General features: G+C 42.6%; 1 protein-coding gene across 11 annotated transcripts in view; it reads right to left on the minus strand.

The window, feature by feature from the left end:
* Window positions 1–2566: 2566 nt before the first annotated feature.
* The window catches only part of CALD1 (caldesmon 1), a 245945-nt gene continuing 230221 nt past the window's right edge, over window positions 2567–18290 (minus strand). For 9 of the 11 annotated variants that reach the window (XM_084611417.1, XM_084611419.1, XM_084611416.1 and 6 more), the window contains 7 exons: window positions 14215–14258; window positions 14047–14125; window positions 12025–12162; window positions 9735–9830; window positions 6394–6474; window positions 6005–6038; window positions 2567–4182 (listed from right to left, as the gene is read on the minus strand). In XM_084611417.1, the coding sequence (XP_084467543.1) occupies window positions 4151–4182; window positions 6005–6038; window positions 6394–6474; window positions 9735–9830; window positions 12025–12162; window positions 14047–14125; window positions 14215–14258 (504 nt within the window). In that variant the 3' untranslated portion in view covers window positions 2567–4150. The remainder of the gene's footprint in view (window positions 4183–6004; window positions 6039–6393; window positions 6475–9734; window positions 9831–12024; window positions 12163–14046; window positions 14126–14214; window positions 14259–18290) is intronic. The other 2 variants (XM_084611424.1, XM_084611418.1) reach the window with 1 other exon arrangement.

The raw sequence follows: 18290 nt of genomic DNA on the forward strand, positions 1-18290 counted from the left end.
AAGTGGCTCTAGGACTAAATGACAAACTTGCTCCCTGTATAACTGAGCATAAAGGGGGAAGAAAGAAATCTATCTTGGGTGTGACTGGAATTGTAGGAGCTTTGGGCTTAGTGGGGTGTGCACAGGAGATGGTCAGTGCTGGAAGTCTTAGACACAAAGCTAGATGTCATCATGCTCATTGATCACAGAAGTACTTTTTAGACAAGCCCTGGGTCTCTAAAATGTAAACCTTTAGGTACATGTGGACAAAGCACATTTTAAAACATTGGTGTAGAATGCAGCCCCCCTAAACTTAATTTTTTTTCAAAATACTTAATGTATAACTAGATCACAGGTGACCTAAAACAAGTAGAGTCCATAAAGTAGAAAATCCTTTGAGGACTAAAGGAAGAATGGTTACAATGCTTTGTGTGGCATTAGGTAGAGACAGACAACACCTGTGTTCAGACATTTTTACAGATTAGGGTTTTAAAAAAACACACCCGATGGAGATATTTGGGTGCTGTTAAAGCAAGTCATTTTACATTTACTTGCCTATTGTCTTTAGCTAACTATTTGAATAGGAGGTGCTAGCTGCTGTAAATGAAGCTTAGCAAGAGCCATTGTAACCTACACCCCTCCTGGGTGTGGTGTTCTGTCCTATCTAGTGGCACAGAGACCACTTAGACACAGAGGTTGAGTCTACTCTGCAGCATTAGCTAACAGCCAGCTGGCTTCTGGCTTATGCGCTAAGCTCCAGAGGCCCCAGGTTTGATCCTGCCTGCTGACTACGAGGGTCTGTTGCTGTTAAACCATCACTTCCAAGCACTATTACACACGTTAAGTAAAAATGTTAAAAGTTGCTTGTGCAACCTTAATTCTGCCCCCTGTGTGCCCTGACTGAAGCAATGGGTCCTCTAGAAGTGTAGGTGATATAGCTAACTTACATACTTGACTTTACAACGATTTAAAGGTAGATGAGAAATTGCCTAGATTTTTCTTACAGTTGCACAGAGGGGGGGAAAAAAACCCTTGCCCTGCCCTACCCTCACCAAGTCAGGTTTTGAACTCTGTACCTTCCACGTGAATAAGTACAAAGTTATCTTGAGTGTGGAGAATTATGGGTCTAGGGCAAGTCTGTATTTCCCTCCAATAGTCATCCAGCTTTAGGTTCATGTGTATAACTAGTCACTATTTAAAACAGTGCCCCTACTATAGTCTCATCTTCCAACAGTACACTAACATGGTGGTGTGCACCTAGTCCCTTTCCAACTATGGGCCACAGGTGACCTGGTGCCCCATATTGCAAGAGACGGGTTCTGCTGCTACAAGCTGTCCTTGCACTACCCTGGAAAACTTTTCTATACATGACACCACCCTTCTATTACATAAATCTCCAGAATAAGCAGCACCGCCAGTTAAAATACTGTGTCATTTTCATCCTGAAGGACAAGAGTGCTTTTCAATCTGCCTGGACTCCCTTATATTCAGCCATTGATAGTTATCTCACATACATTCGCTTTAGCTTCTTTTTGGAGGAATGGAGATGGACTGCCTCATAAAAGACTAATTAGCCTTTAAGTGGGGTTAATTTAATCTGACTAGTGCACTCCCCCTCCATAAAGGAGCATACACCGTTTGAATGACCATGAAGAAGAAACTTATTACTTTACAGCTGAGATGTTCTGGTTACAGTGTTAGGGCATTTTTTCCCAGTGACTCACAAGACAGAGTGCCTGCAATATAATCTTCCTGTAGCTCCCCCTAGAGTAGGAGACCTCATTCTTTTGAGGCTGCTTAGAATTTGGAGTTTGTGCTGTGAGAGCACCTTCAGGTCACAGGAAAAAATTCTGCAGCTTATTGATTCTTCATCTACTGTATCAAGGGCCTATTAGGATCATCTACCTTGTGTAGAGAGTTGTCACTTTGGATGGGCTATCACCAGCAGGAGAGTGAATTTGTGTGCGGGGGTGGAGGGTGAGAAAACCTGGATTTGTGCTGGAAATGGCCCAACTTGATGATCACTTTAGATAAGCTATTACCAGCAGGACAGTGGGGGGGGAGGAGGTATTGTTTCATATTCTCTGTGTGTATATAAAGTCTGCAGTTTCCACGGTATGCATCTGATGAAGTGAGCTGTAGCTCACAAAAGCTCATGCTCAAATAAATTGGTTAGTCTCTAAGGTGCCACAAGTACTCCTTTTTATGGATACAGATATGATCCTAATTTTTGAAGCAGGAACAACTCAAGTTTCATAAGCAAAATGCTTTTCAAAGCAAGATAGCAAGGGCCTGCACAACTAAATCAATACTTCCTTATGGCAGTGGAGTAGAACATAGCTACTTGTATCATAAGTTTTCCATTTCAGGTCTTTTTCCTATGAGATTCATTCAACAATATACAAACTGAAACTACTGAACTTTTACATCACAGGTTTAGAAGACTGTCAGTCTACTATATATGTACACACCTGATACATTTGTGAGCTTCACCGTGCTGCATTTTTGCCATGTATTAGCGTTATGCCAAAAAAACCCATCCCACTTACAAATGATGCATTCTAAATCATTACACAAACAGGGACTGTTGATGGAAATATTCCATTTATTATTGGTGCAGTTTCAGAGTATATTGTTTGAACAAGTCATTTTTATTGCAGCTATCAAATGTATTTGAAAGATTCAGAGAAAAGTGTTTACAAAAAACCCAGACCAAAAAAAGACAATTCAGAAACAATGCTGGGCATTGTTTGCACAGTTTTGCCCCCTACAGATAGCTAAGTGCATCTCAATATGTAAACAAGATGTTTCAGCTAAGCAGGGGAGCTCATCTTTGCATTGAAATATTCTGTTCTCCCCTCTAATTAAAAAAAGAAGTCCACTGCTACAAAAACATGCTACCAAAAAAGTAGTGATGAAGGAGGAGTTCTCTGTAGTTCCAATGCATAAAGCTGTTAAGCATTTTAGGGCTACTTCATTAACTAGTTTATTCCACCCATATACTATTGGATGTACTTGCTAAACCTTATGGCATGTAAATTCAAACCAAGCTGACTTATAGCTTTGTGTTTACTATATACAAATCAAACAATCATCTGTAAATAAGAGCTTTGGGAAATACTTAAACACCATAATTAGGAGGCTTACTTCACTTTGAGTGGTTAGGTGGACTTAATATACGGCACTGATGAATGGCAAGATTTAGTGTACAGTCATTTAAGCTCCAACTGTGTTACATTTTTAATTATGGTAGTTTTACATAAATTAAACTACGATGTTTTATACAAGTGACCTACTTTTGATCCTCTATACCCTTATTTTCCCCTCTTTAAAACTATAGTTTTCTTTTTAATTACCCATTACTGGGCATCTTACATTTTAAAAAAATTTAATACTTATCTTGCCATACCTCTAATGGCAAAATTATGAAATCTTACTATAGAAAAGTATGACTTTTTTAAAAGCTGTGATACCGGCTAATTATGTGCATTCATTACTAAATATAATACTCTAGCATGTATTAAAGCATTCTACCATTAGTAGTGCCTTAAAGCTAAACTTTGTAAAGCTGTGTGTATATATTGCAATCCATTACTAATCACTAACAAAAATAGAGCATCAGTACCGCTGTCAGCTAACAATCATCCAAATTTAGATATTAACTTAAACTAGAATGAAAAAATGGATACTTAAAACAAAAATTTAAACAAGTTATTGATGCAGTATTTATGACATGGGCAACTTACAGAAAATATTACATTGTCAACTAAAGATTTCTTCCATGCCTTAGTCTAAAGTGCAGAAAAAGACTTCTGTATTCCAAAAGTAACCACTGTTTTTATGGGTTTACTGCACACTTTTCTTAAGTAATTCAACTTTGCATGCATTCGGGGGTTGACCTCTTACGCCAGTTGAAATCACTGTTCAGACACATAGTCGTGACTATCAGTAGGAGAGTATTTCACAGCATGGGTTTCTTTAGGAATAAAGGCTCTTGTGCAAAGGCAGTACTATTATGATGAATGTCTAGACTGATTATTAAATACAGTGCTAATATACATGGTTTTAACTGGGATAATGCAAAAAAAGACATTTTGGTAAATAAACATAAATATAAAAAGGACAATTTAGCACTTCCAAAATGAGTTGGTTCAGCATCTTTAGTAGCCTCCTATGGTTCTTTCTCAAATTGTCTCAAACCTGCTGAAAGAGAGAATGATTAAAGATTGCTTGAAATCAGATGTTTCTCTAGCAATATAGGAGGTGGCTGTTCTGAATTAACTTGCCTCAAACCCCTTCACCTCAGAGCACCTGCTAAGGGGCAAGACAACAACACACACCTACTACTAGGCTGTGTGGCCAGCTAGCCCACAGGTGCTCCGTGGCTCCAAGGGTGGATGGGTAGGATCTCACACAGATACTTGCTCACATCTGGTGGCAGCAGCAGCAGCCGCCGCGGCCTCTGGAGCAGGTACAGGAGCATAGTGACCCTTTCAAGGAGTATTACACAGCACGTTCCCCACGCATCGTTTGTCTGCGGCTCCTGTTCCTAGACAGATTGCCTCAGCACTTCTGCTCAACCACTGTATTCCAATCCCCGGGAACAAGGAAATAATTCTACGAGTGATGAAAGCATGGTCTACTAAATCAAAGAACAGGGAGACTGGCACTCAGGACTTCCAATCCCTGTTCTTGATATTGACCTTCTCTCCACACATGGCTTTGGGTAAGCCATTTAGGTTGGTATTGCCCAAACTGCTCAGTGCTGGCCTAGCTCTGCTACCTGGGAAGTCAGTGATAAAATTGCCATTGCTTTCCTGTGGGAGTAGAGAGAGGCCAGCACTAAGTAATTGTGAAAAGCCGTCTTAATTTCACTGTAAAATAATAAGGCCCACTTAATAGGAGTGATATCAGGGTTAGTTTGTATATACTGCATTTCATCTTCCAGAGCTTTGTAAACATTGCAAGTGTTATTCTAAAACAGACTTCTAATACTGAAATGATGAAAAAAGTATACTACTTCCCTCCATTTAAGTCAGCGTTCTCACAGATGGATTGTTTTGTTCCAAATATGGGTCACAGATTTAAGGGACTCCTATTGAATGGGCTTCTGATCAATTTTAATTATTTAATAGAGCACTTCTTCCCCCACTCCTCTTCCACTGAGCCTCATTTCTTCCGCCTGGTTTTCCTTGGAGAACTTTGGAATACAAGTATCGCCTGTACAGAAGAGCTAGCAGAGGTTTTACTAGTTCCCTTCAGCACAGCCACGACATAGCTCTCAGACAATTTATTTCAAACTTGTGACTCAAATAGGGCCAAAATAGAAACACCAAACATAGTTTATGCTGTGAAAAAGTATCCAGGCACCGCTGCAGCAAGAGATGGCCTGAAGCTGACAGCATTTGAACTCCACTCCAATTCAAGTCTGGGGCATGGAGGGCACTCAGCAACTCATGAGATCAAGATTTAAGAGTCAACAAGTGACTGCATGTTCATCTGTCATGAGACTTTACGCTTGGCTGATGGTACCGTTCAGAGTCATCCTATGGATTTGTTTTCATCAGTCCTCAGGGTTTCCATTCCCAGTGGAATAACATTGCAACACTAGCCTCACTCAGCATTTAGGATTTTTTAACTAGTTTTGATGAAAACCATTCATAGACCTTGAAAGGACTATTCCCAGATGCTTGACACCTGGGAGTGTTTGACGGTCTTATTCTTTGGGCCTCAAACAGTTCAAATGGATCTCTGCAGCTACAGCAAACGCACTAGATGTGTTATGCACACAATGCTTTGCAAATATGGCTAGAGAACGGTCATCCCAAAAGGAAGATTTGTGCTCATTACCCAAAAATATTTGTCAAATTATGATCTGGGGCAATTAATTCTTCCTTTCCGTTTCAGAAATTATTTCTTGTGTGCCACCACTAATGGCATACTTTTAAAAGCTGAGTGTATCTGTATGAAATGTGCAAAAGCTTCCATTTAATAATGTACAGTACAAATTATTCACAACACTTACCATTAGTCTCTGACTTTTTCCCCATAGCTGTTACCTGCAGTGCAAAAAAAATTCCATAATACATTTATCATTAAAGAAAGGCGTATGTAGGAAAACCACGTTCGCCAGAGTGGAAAGAAAGTCATATCTGTGGAAAGGGCCAACACAAGGTCTATGCACCACTTAGTTCTTCAAAATAGGAATGGTACATAGGCCTTTTTCTGGCCTACTGAACATTAATGGATGAATTTTCTCTAATACTATAGACAGAAGGGGGAGATTTTCAAAAAGGCACAAAGGGCAATTAGATCCCCAGCTCCTACTGAATGCTAGTCAGAGTTAGACACTTTGCCTTCTGAAAGTATCACGCAGGGTCTTTGTTCTCTCTACAATGGATAGAGAAGTATTACCTTAGAAGGAGAGGTTGCCTTTTCATTTGACTGCTTCTCCCAGAGATTACGTTTGTTGGATACATCTCCTGGTCTTAAATCCTATATTTTGCGGAGTCAAAGAATAGAAAAAAAAAAATCTAGTTCAGATTTGTTTTATGTAAGTGGAGTAAAGGCTGTATTGTAACTTTCCACAGAAATACCCACACATTATGCCTGTGTAAGCCCCATTCGGAATGTGTTTTCACAGATGTACACTAACCAAAAGCAGAACTTGGCCTGCAGTACCTTTACACATAAGTTATTTATATGCTTTTTACTTATGTTAAATACTATGCGAGGTAGAAGAAGAGAATGGAAAGTGGTAAAAAGCAAATACATATTTTTCACTTCCAAACCAGAGGATGGGTTATACAGCAGTTATAAGCTAGTCGTTGATCTCCTATGACACCTTAAAAACGGAGGTCACTGTCCAACCCCAAGAGGTTTAATTTTTTCTTTTTACACAGTAAGTACAGGGGAAATAACTTGAGCATACGGAATTTTTCATCAAGTAACAAGATGACACTTTACATGATCATCCAATATACATATCCCTGTAATACAAAATCCTACCTAAGTCAATCTACAGTTCTGCTAAGATGGATCTTCTTGTAATATATTCACACAAAGGGACAGAGTAAAGGTTGGTATGGGAAATTGTTTCCCTTGGGAAACTTCAATTTTGGTGAAAAGGTTTAATTTTCTGTTGGGAGGAAATATTAAGTCTCAGGTAGGTTTGAGCTGAATTGAAATATTGCAGTTGATTGAATAGAACCAAAATATTTTACCATTTAGAAGAAGCTCAACATTACAATAAATCTGCCCAAGATGCCTCAATACTTCATGGGAGTAGTAATTTGGATGTTTCATGCCCCCCCATTTTCTCCCATGGTATAGGCTCCTTGGCTGGCCCATATCTCCCAAGACGCACTAGGCTCAAAGAATGCAGTGTCTTATGGGGGGGTGTCACATATAGCAGTGCATCATGGGACATGTAGTCTAGCCAGACTATATATCATTCTGTATAGACAAAGGAAGTGTTTTTTTTAAAATGTAAACAAACTATGTAGTCTCACCCAGAGATGGATTAGAAATGCTGTAATGGAAAGGACACTGCACAAACAGAAGAGCAGGTCCTCCTGTGCATTCTCAAGTAAAGATTTTGTGATCCAACACTTAGCCATAAACCATTCTTTATGTCCATTTTAATTCTAACTACAACATTTAAATCCATAGCATGGAGTTGAAGTGCCAGGATAACAGGAAGTGTGAGAAAAACACCCACCAGGGAAAAATAAACCTTCAGCACCTCATGAAAGGTGCAAGTTCTACATTGTTCCCAGCATCCTTCTTGCCATCCCCAATGGAGACATCCTTGCTGTGCGCAAGGATTTCTACAATAGGAAGGAAGAGCTCCCAGGTACTAAACAGCAGCAAGCAGTTTATAGTCTGACTTCTCTGGGGTGTGCTTTGGCACAAAGGTGATACTCTAGGATGCATTAAAACTTGCGTGCAAGCAAGAAGTACATAGCAAGTGGCTATGATCACAGCTGAGCATATTTCAATCTCCAAAAGGTCAGTGCAAAAACACTGTTGGTACAAGTCTCCAGAGGACTGACCACATGCCTAGTCTTCTCAACTTCATTTTGGATGGATTTAAGGAGGTGAAATAAAGACAGCCAGATCCTGGTGCGCAAGAGGGAGAGAAAAAGATGGTTTGGGAATTGAGACAGACCGTCTTGATTTCCCCTTGGCTTATCCTAATAGCATTAAGAGTCATTTAGGTTTACAGTCAGATCATACCTTAGAGTGAATTTTGAAAGGATTTACTTGACCAGTTTAGCAAAGAGACCCCCAATCCAAAAAGGACAGAAGGAAGGAAGGCAGGCATCTAGAGAAGTCCACGCAAACAGAGATATTGAAAGGAAAGAGCAATCCGCTGAGAGAGAAAGAAAGATGTGGTTGAGAAAAGGAGTGGTTAGTTCTGCATTGTTTATTAATGCCCAGCTTAGAGAAAAAGAAACAAAACCCAAAAAACGAGAACCAGATTCTATGCCAATTTACCATGGTCACTGTTAAATAACTACCGCCATTATTTTCTATTCAGACACTGCTAAACTCAGTTACCATGTAACCATTAGCAAATACTGATGTTTTAAGGGCAACCACTCAACTCCAAGCAACCCTACTGAAGGCAACAGGAGTGTAAATCAGAAGCACATGCTATGCTAGCAGTGATGTGGAAAACAATTGGATTGTACTGAACATACTACACAATGTGCATAACAAGACTTTTTATAAAGTACCAAAATAAGATGAATCATTGAATATGATCCAGTGGAGGCCTTAGCCCTGCCATACCTTACAATACATGTTGTTATCTCCCAATGCAGGGAAGGAAAAGGGACTGGAATTGTCTATTTCTGTTCTTTCCTCCCTGAACCGCTCTTGTTTCCCCTGCCCCTCTTGGCAGTGGCTGAACGACTTTTTTCTTCTTCCTTCGTTTGTAGCTTGCTGCCCTTGTTCCCAACTGAGTAGAAAGTTATGTGACGCTTAGAGTGAAGGCAGCCATCAGTGATCTGGACCAGGTGCTTCTTACAGGAGAGGTGAGCAATATAGACATTTGGGACAGTCTCTCTCCTGGAGTTGCTACATTAGGGATTGCTATGGCAACAAGGAGGAGACATTTGCATTCATTTTGGTGGGAAAGGGGCAGATCCAGGGACACAAAAGCTTTCCACAGCTCTGCTGCTCCTCTCCTCTAGATTAGCTGAAAGCTATATGGTCTGGCAGCATATAGTCAAATATGGATGCAGGAAGCTTAAAAATAACAGCCTGATGTGCTACTTGTATATATTTACCATTTTAGGATTGGAGTCTCATTTACACCAAGGCATGTTTAGGACACTAACAGTTTGGGCATTTCAATAGTTTGCCAGTTCCTCTTGGAGGCAAAATATCAAATATTTCATCAACAGGTCATGACTGTTTATTTACAGATTCATGGCAGAATACCTGAGGCTCCAAGTTAACATTCTCCTCTGTAACATGACCCCTCACAATTTTTCTAGAGCATCCATCCATGCAGTTTCCAAGGATGCACCAGCTCGATGGTGAGAGCTGTTCTGATACCATCATCATCCACAAGTTCTCAACTTTAGTGCTTCTATCAGGTCAAGCCTCTGAGGAAAGAGAATGCACCACCATCCCTTCCAAGGAGCCATCTGCTTCCTGACCTACCATATTTACTTTTTATCTCTCCTCTACTGACATAAGTGCAAACTTATCATTCAGAAGCCAGTTACTGCAGTTTTACTTACAGAAGGTTTCGGAGCAGGCGATTTGTTGGTGTCCGGGGTCTTAGTTAACCATTCGTTGATACGACTGGACACACCAACCTTCAGTCCAGCTGTTTCCTGCAAAGCAGTCATTTACAAATCAGCTTTTCTAGAGTACTTGTGCCTATGGTTTGGGGCTCTATGATTTGGGGCCTACAGGCTCTATGATTTGCTTAAAAAAAAGCAAAACCCATGGTTAATAAGAATTTCCCTCAGAGACTATGTCTGGTTGAGACATAGCCTTCAATTTTCAGGGCTAGCTGGTCACACCTGGCAAACAGAATAATCATTGACTAACCCCCTGGATAGTGTTTATAAAGCTTTCATCGATCCCTGAGCATCCAGTGCTGCTTCTGCCTCCACTCCAAATTCTAAAAATAAGATCTTTAGCGTAAACAGAAGAATGACATGGGAATAATTTCATCCAGGTTTTGTTTTTCTTAACTGGAATTTTGAAATACAATACAATAAAACTCATGCCTAGATCACCCAAGGTTAATAGAATTTCTTAAAATATATGGCCAAAGTTTTCAAACTTGGGTGCATACAGCTAAGTGCCTACATTCATATTTAGACACACAGAGTCTAATTTTCAGAAGTGCTTTCAACTCACGTTGACTTGTAAGAAGGAAATTTTGGCCTATGAATTTATAGACGAGATATGAACCTTAAATATTTCAGTGATGCTTTTAAAAAAAAAAAAACCAAAAAACCCCAAAAAACACCTAAATAACTTTACTAGTAGAATTTGACCTAATAAAAACATCACAACTCCGAACTTTTTTGTACATGGCTTAAGCTCCCCAGTTACAGCTGTGTAAGATGTCAGAAGTGTGAAGTTTCAGTGACTCTCTTAACTAAGCCTATTATTGCAATAAGTTTCCCTCTTAGTGCCTACTGTAATAGTCTTACTGTTATTCTGTAGGCCAGTGGTCTCCAACCTTTTATAAGCACCAGATCACTTTTTGAATTTAAGTGCAACCTAGGAGCTACCTCAAAGAAAATGTAGAAACAACAATAATCACACAAACCCAAACACCCTTGCCCTGCTCCTTCCAAGGCCACACCCCCTTTTCCAAGACCCTGCCCTGCTCACTCCATCTCCCCCCCACCCAATCGCTCACTCTCTCCCATGCTCACTCACTTTCAGTGGGCTGGGATAGGGGGCTGGGGTGCAGGAGGGGGTGCCGGCTCTAGGCTGGGGCTGAGGGGTTTGGAATGTGGGAGGGGCTCTGGGCTGAGCCTGAGACAAGGGGTTGGGGGTGCAGGAGGGGGCTCAGGGAGGCAGTTTGGGTGCAAGAGGGGGCTCAGGGCTGGGGCAGGCGGTTGGGGTGCAGGAGAAGTGTGGAGTGCTGTCTCCAGGAAGGGGCTCAAGGCTCAGGCAGCAGGTTGAGGTGCAGGGTGTGGACTCTGGGAGAGGGCTGGAGTGCAGGAGGGGGCTCAGGGCTGGGGCCAGGAGTTGGGGTGCAGGAGGGGCTCCGGGGTGTGGATTCTGAGAGGGGGCCAGGGTGTAGGAGGGGTTTGGGCTCCGGACAGATGCTGCTTACCTCAGGTGGCTCCTGGGCGGCAGCACTGTGGGGCTAAGGCAGGTTCCTTGTCTTCTCTGTCCCTGCGCTGCTCCTGGAAGCAGCCGGCATGTCCGGCAGCAACTCCTGGGGGGAGTGGGGGGGGGACAGGGCAGGTGGCTCCGCGTGCTGCCCTCACCTGCAGGCACCACTGCTGCAGGTCCCATTGGCCATGGTTCCCCATTCCCAGCCAATGGGAGCTGTGAGGATGGTGCCTGCAGGTGAGGGCAGCACGCGGAGACCCACTGCCCTGCCTGGGCATTCCCCCCCCCACACACACCCCAAGCCACTGCCAGACATGCTGGCCGCTTCTGGGAGCAGCGCAGGGACAGGACAGAGAGGGAGCCTGCCTTAGCCCTACTGTGCCAACAGATCGTTAGCAGTTGATCTCCCGGTTTGGCTGCAGGAGGGTTGGCAACCCTATTGTGATCGGCTGGTCGATTGTGGAGCCTCTAACAGTGGATCTCAGTCTCAGTGACTGACTGAGATCCATGGTCAGAGGCTCCATGATAGACCAGTTGACGACCACTGCTGTAGGCTACATGGGTAGCTGGGTCTTTGAGAATCCAGTTCTTCAAGATGCTGAGCACCATCTATCTTTGACTTCAGCAAGACTGCTCACAGGAGTAAGGATTACTCATAAATAAGGATTTAAGGAAAGGTCCTTGGTGTAGTTCTATATAAACATGCAAAGTAGGAATATGTACCTTATTTGGTGTCCCTGGTCCAGAGGGTGATGAGAAAACATTCCCTTTCTCCCACATGCTTTTGATATTACGGACACCCTCAGCTGGGACTGGAAGGTCAGAGGGTGCTGGCTTAGCAGGTTTTGCAGTCTTTGTGCCCTGCAATAGACAGACGCTAGTTAGTGCTCAGAACTAAGACCCTGGTGCTGAATGTGTTTTAGAGTTCTGGAGCACCAGTGGAGAATAGTGTATACGTGTATTTTTAAAGCTGAATGAAGTTCCATTGATGACTATGCAAATTATTATGCAGACAAATATAAGACTCTTAGTAAAGAGCCTCACTTGTTGGAAGTACAGTTGTTCAAGTCAGTGCACGCCTCGTGATCTGCCCTATCATTCATGCAGATTTTGCACACATGGATTTACAAGGTTTGTGGTAAACAGTAGCCGATGGTACAGAGGTTTATAAAGTAGTGCTTACAGCTGACCCATAGTTTGATTTAGCTTGTAACTCCTTTAAACAGTTTGCCCCCTTCCTTCCATGGATTTGCCTCTGGCTGCAGCACAAATCAAGGAGGAAGGCAGCTGTAAAGGACTGATACGCTGTCTAGTGTGTCCATCCTGCTCTGTCTGGTACTGGCAGGTAAACCCTACAACTAAGGTTATCACAGAGGCCCAACAGTCGAGCATTTCTGCAAGGTGTAACTTCTGCAGGGTTACTAAAATGGAAGTCCAAATTCCCTCATTGTTGGCAACATTCACAAATATTGTAGAATCGGTTAGGGATGTGGGGCAGTGGAGGGTCCTAACAGGTAGAGGTTGAAGAAGTTGCCTTGTGTTTCTAAGTGTAAGGGATGTCCAGCACGAGAAATTAAGGGCCAGACTGTGGCAGGAAAGCACAGGTAACATTATTGCACAGCTCTCCACCACTCCCCTTACCTCGCAGAGCAATAGCTTTATGTCCAAGCTAGGCACAAAGGACCAGATCCTCAGATGGTCTAGATCAGCATAGCTCTATTGAAGTCAGTGGAGCAATACCATTTACATTAATTGACAAGCAGGTCCAATGTGTCTGGGATCACAGCTACTTCTGCACCCTTGGAAATGGTACAGCCTGATCTCCCTGCTGCATGGGATCAGCTCCGCTTGCTGCCAGAGATGGATGGGACCACAGCTCCATCCTCACCCATTCACAGTTTGGGGAATCAAACATCTAGTTCTGGCGCTGAATCAAAATCTGCAGGCTCTGAGCTCAGAGACTGTGTCTTACATGGGGACAAAAGGGTCAGAGTGGAGTTGTAAGACACAGATATGTACTGATTCTTTAAAACTAACAGCAGCCAAGTGGACAAGGGAAATAGGGACTGGGTAGATCGTTCTAGGTGGAACCTCAGAAGGGAGAGTAAGTTAGGAACTACCATTTTGTTTATCCTCATTAAGGTCAGCGCTAGAAGATAGTCTGATTTAACATTATCACGTGACAAGGCTCACTACATCCTATGTAGTGCTGCCCACAATCCGGCCTAATGAATAGGATGTGCGACAAGTGATGAAGAGGAAAGCACAGTCTTATGGTTAGACTACACAGCTGGGAGTTCAGAGATGTGGGTTCTGTTCCCGATTCTTCCAGAGAGCTACTGTGACACCTTGGACAAGTCATTCCTCTCTGCCTCAACAACCTGTTAGATGAGGAAAACAGGTAGGCACCAAACACAGAGGGGTGCTGGGGCTCAATTCATTAAAGGTTAGTAGCACTGTTTGAGACTCATCTGGAAAGTACTACAAGTTAACAGCCACTAAGGTTAGAGAGAGAAGATGGAATATTTAGTAGCAACAGGGGGTCACAATTCTGACATTTGAGTCAGATAAGCCTCTGAACGTTTGTTCAAACCTTGTATGAACCACTTTGTTCTGAAGCATCATCAGAAGCAGCTTTGTGATGAAGCTCCCCACATTTCTTGGATACTAAAACCTGGACTGATTAAGGCCCCCCACCCCAACCACCATCACCAATTGGGTTAATATAATTTCGTTATAACTTACCTCAATTGCACTAGTGTATTGCTCAAGTCTGCTGTCAATCTTGGAGACAATTGCTGCAGAGTGAGTGGGTTTAGCACCACTGTTTGGAGGGGAGAAAACAGAAGTGATTACTACAATCCACACACTTTGCTGCTTTGATTTAGTGAATTACGCAGTTTATTGCTTTACCTCTTCTGAGCGGATTTGTTCAAAAACTCTGCTCGTTCTTCTATCTAGAAATAGAAAGATAGAAGTGGTGTAACTATTTATCTGCAATGCCTGCAGCCCAATACAAGTTCAAAGGCCTGTAGTGACACGCAGCTCCAAACAGAAAACCATCAGCTTCAAATTCAAATCACTGCAGCAACATACAGAGAAGTTTGCCATTTAGGACCCTATTCTGAAACAGACATGCAGGTGTGGGGGAATTATGCAGGGAATTATTATTTACCTCCTTCATGTTCTTCAGTGCTTCTCAAGATGATATATTTACAAGAGTAAGTCTCCAATGCACCAGGGGTGAAGGAAAGGGAGGATGTACAGGTCACTAAGGGGGTTGGGAGATTAGAGTCACATTATATGCCAAATTCACCCACCCCGCAAAAAGCATCAGGGAAAGAGGCAAATTAAATAAGTTTTCAAGAGTAGACACATCAAAGTAGGCCAGATCTGGAGCTGAGCCATGTAACTCCATCCCATACATTTTAAAGAGGACACGTACACTGATTTTTTGGACTCAAATTATAGATCAAAGCATATTTTCCTTCTATACAGCATGGTCACCACAAAAAGTTTAATGAAGTCACATGAGACAAGGTCTGCTCTGCAGTCTAGGCTGGAGGAGGTCTGGCAAAGATGATGTCGTTAATGGAGTCAGCTCCAACAATTTCACCTCCTTTTACTTCTCCCTGTCAGTACTCAGCTGGACCCCACCCTACCCTGCAGTCAGCTCTGCAGCTCCATACAGGAGCAACTGCATAAACAGAAGATCTACCTGACCGTCAGTTATCCCGGAATTTGGATTACTGCAGATTTACCAGTATCTCTATGTACTGTTTCCAAGTCATTACTGATGACTACTGCAGCACTTGCATCTTCAAAGTAGAAGTAATGACAACTAACTTTAGACCGCTCACTTAAATGGTTCTAGGTTCTCCCCTGCATCCTCCCTCCCTCATAGCAGTGTAAAAATATCTAACCCCATAGTATGCCTTAAGTTCAAACGGTTGGAAATTCCACAACTCAGGGCCACAGCAGCAGAGATTCAGGCAGTTCCCTTCATTGCTGAATGAGAAACTAACTGGACCAATTCCAGTTAATTTCATATATATATTTCCAGGGAACCTCAAATGCGCAGCTCTGATTTAAGACACACACTATTCCCAGTAATTGGTCTTAAAAGATGGACAAGTATTGCTTGCTCATGTCTCAGATCCAAATAAATTCCTGAAGAGAGAGGTCTGCTTTATTCTGCCACTAGACATACTGTATGGCTGATTCTTTATCCAGCCACACAGTGGCAGCAACACACCAGCCAGGAGAAGGCTGTCCAAGTTCCTCAGATTTTTCCTCTGCTGTCTTTGGAAAGGAGTCTTGACCCAAAAGTAATACAATTGACATGGCCACGGAATGAATGTGGTTAAAATGGAATAGATAGATCTGTGATATTAACCATTACTCAACGCAAAAAGAAAACGATTAAAGTGTTGCCCATCAGCAATGAATCCCATTTTGGGGTCATATTTTTGGTTATGGGAAACTGCTGAAAGTATAAAAGTTTATAAGTACTAACATCATGTGGGCTTAGTTTTTAGTTCCTATAAAGGAAATATGGTCTGAACAGATCTTGACCATGATTCTAATCTTGTATTGGAAGAGGCCTTTATTTTCTCATTGCATTCAGCTCTAGAAAAGTGTGCTCTGAATAGCAGTCCTAAAGGACAGAGTGTGTGTACACACACACTGCAGACTGAGGCCTCTATTTTCTCATAAGCTCTACACAGCAGACCCCTCCCTCAGCAACATCAGTGGGTCCCCTGCATGCAGGCAAGGGGATGGTCCCTGCAGAACAGCTTGCAGGAGCAGGGCCCAAAGTAGCTAGCTAATGTGTGGTTTAGAGACTCTTCTAGCTTAGAAACTTTATGACATTGGATCCCTAGCTGAGATACCCCTCAGGAAAGGGACCAATTTTAATGGTGTTTTCGCAGCTAGACTGGCTGTTTTCTAGAGCTTCCCTGTGTTCACTAAGGGGAAAAGGTGGATTCTATTAATCACAGCCCTGAATACCTCTGCAAGCAATTACTAATTCTCCAATCTTGGTGTATCCTGTTTCCCAGCTGCAACTGCCCCATCTTGACCAGCGTGAGTGAACGATTTGGCAAAGAGGGGAGAGGAGTGGAACAATCATTGAGTGGGGGAGTAGCAAAGAGGTGGGCAGTGAATGTACACTCCGTACACATGGGGGCTCTGTCTGCACTTGATAGGATACCGGGGAGTGTAGCTCAAGAGAGGGAGGCAAGACTCCAGCAGAGGGCAAGGGGGAAAGGAGACAGGAGCAGAGTTAGCAGGGATCCCTCAGGACAGACTAGGCCTTTCCAGCCTGAAGAATAAAATGGTTGTTAATGAGGTTTCCTTACTCCTGCATGAGGATCTGTCTTGGCGCACTGCTTAGGAAGAGCCCAGTTTTTATTACTGTTGCATGCAGGGAAAAACCCATCTTTCAATGTACTTCAACCAAACTCAACATGCAGAGGACTATGCCACTCAACCCACTGCACTCTAAGCAAGCTGCATGCATAGGAGGAGGAATATTAGCCACGTACACTAAATAAAATTACAAAATAGATCTGTAAAATAAATAGGAAAAAGCAAGGTTGTTAATTGAATAGCAGAAACTCTGTTTCCTGTATCTGAGACCAAACACTAAACAAAGCCTGTATGGGATTTTTAAATGCCTTGGACCCTGGTTTTGTTAAGAGGAACACCATGCAGAACATATCACAAAAGCAAGCAAGGGCTTCAAGAAATCAAAGACACCAATCTCCAGCTAAACTACCAGATGGGGAAGAACCCAGCCTGGTGTCTCAAATAAGCCAGCCTCTGCAAATCAAATATAAGAATAATCTCCATATGTCAGCATTAGAAGCCTACAGCCTTAGTAAAGGACCAACAATATAGCAACTGTCACAAACACCAGGGACCCAATCTGACAACACTTCTGCACTCACTTAACTTGACTGATGTGAGTCATCAGGGGACTCCTCACATAAGTAAAACAGCAGTTTGCAGGACCAGGACCTTAGTTAATGGAAGCTGTGCAGGCAGATGAAGGGCAATACATGATTCATCTGAGTTGGAAGGATTTTTCTAGGGTGTAACCATGCTTATACATTTCCTCTCCTTGAAGCTGTCCTGTATGAGCAGGCTTGGAGGCTATGGGGTTTTTCTACCATATAGTTGTGCAAAGAAGTTGCTGAATGTATTAATGAGGCTAGAGATGCAACCTAAGGCCTATGAAACAAATTCTGCCTTCACTGCCAACCATGATGCCCCAGGATGTGAATAAGATGGTATGAGGAAAAGGTTAATGCTGGATTTGACCCCATGCATTTACATAACATTTAGGAACAGATCACCAACTAACTATTTCCAATAATGAGTTGTCTGTTTTATGTGCATTTAATTATCTTAACCATTTAGTAGACTCTTAAACTATGTATAATAAAGGTTATCAAACCACTTCAGGTAATATGACAATAGAAATGCTACTTTAAAAAAGTGAAACAGTTTGGGGAGGGGGGGTGAGTCAGAAAAATAGTGTCCCATATAGCATTAGCTAATGTACAGCACCCAGCTGCAGGAATCTAGCCACTCAGTTCCACTTTTGGTTCTGGCTCCCTGGAGAAAAGAGCCTGCCCTCAGACTCTTTGAGCACTAACATACACCATGGCCCCACTAGGCACCCGTCTTGCTTTCTACTGAAGTCAGTAACATCTGTGCACCCCTGGGGTAACTCAGGTGACTTACTTGAGTGATGAGTTTAAGCCACAGGCTCCCCTTCTCATATTCAAGAGGGAAATAATGGGAGGGAGGAACTAAACTTAGAGGAGAGGTTCTTTAAAGTCAGGAGCGGCGTGGGATCTAACTCCTCCCAGTCAGTGCTCTGATGCGGAGATATTGCCTAAATAAGCAATAGTGCGCTAGGCAAAGATACGTCTTTAAAAAAAAAGTCTCAGGTCCTGCAAGGTCACACATCCTGGCTCTGC

This window comes from Lepidochelys olivacea, assembly GCF_965140295.1.
Source record: "Lepidochelys olivacea isolate rLepOli2 genome assembly, chromosome: 1".
In the NCBI taxonomy this organism is placed as follows: Eukaryota; Metazoa; Chordata; order Testudines; family Cheloniidae; genus Lepidochelys; species Lepidochelys olivacea.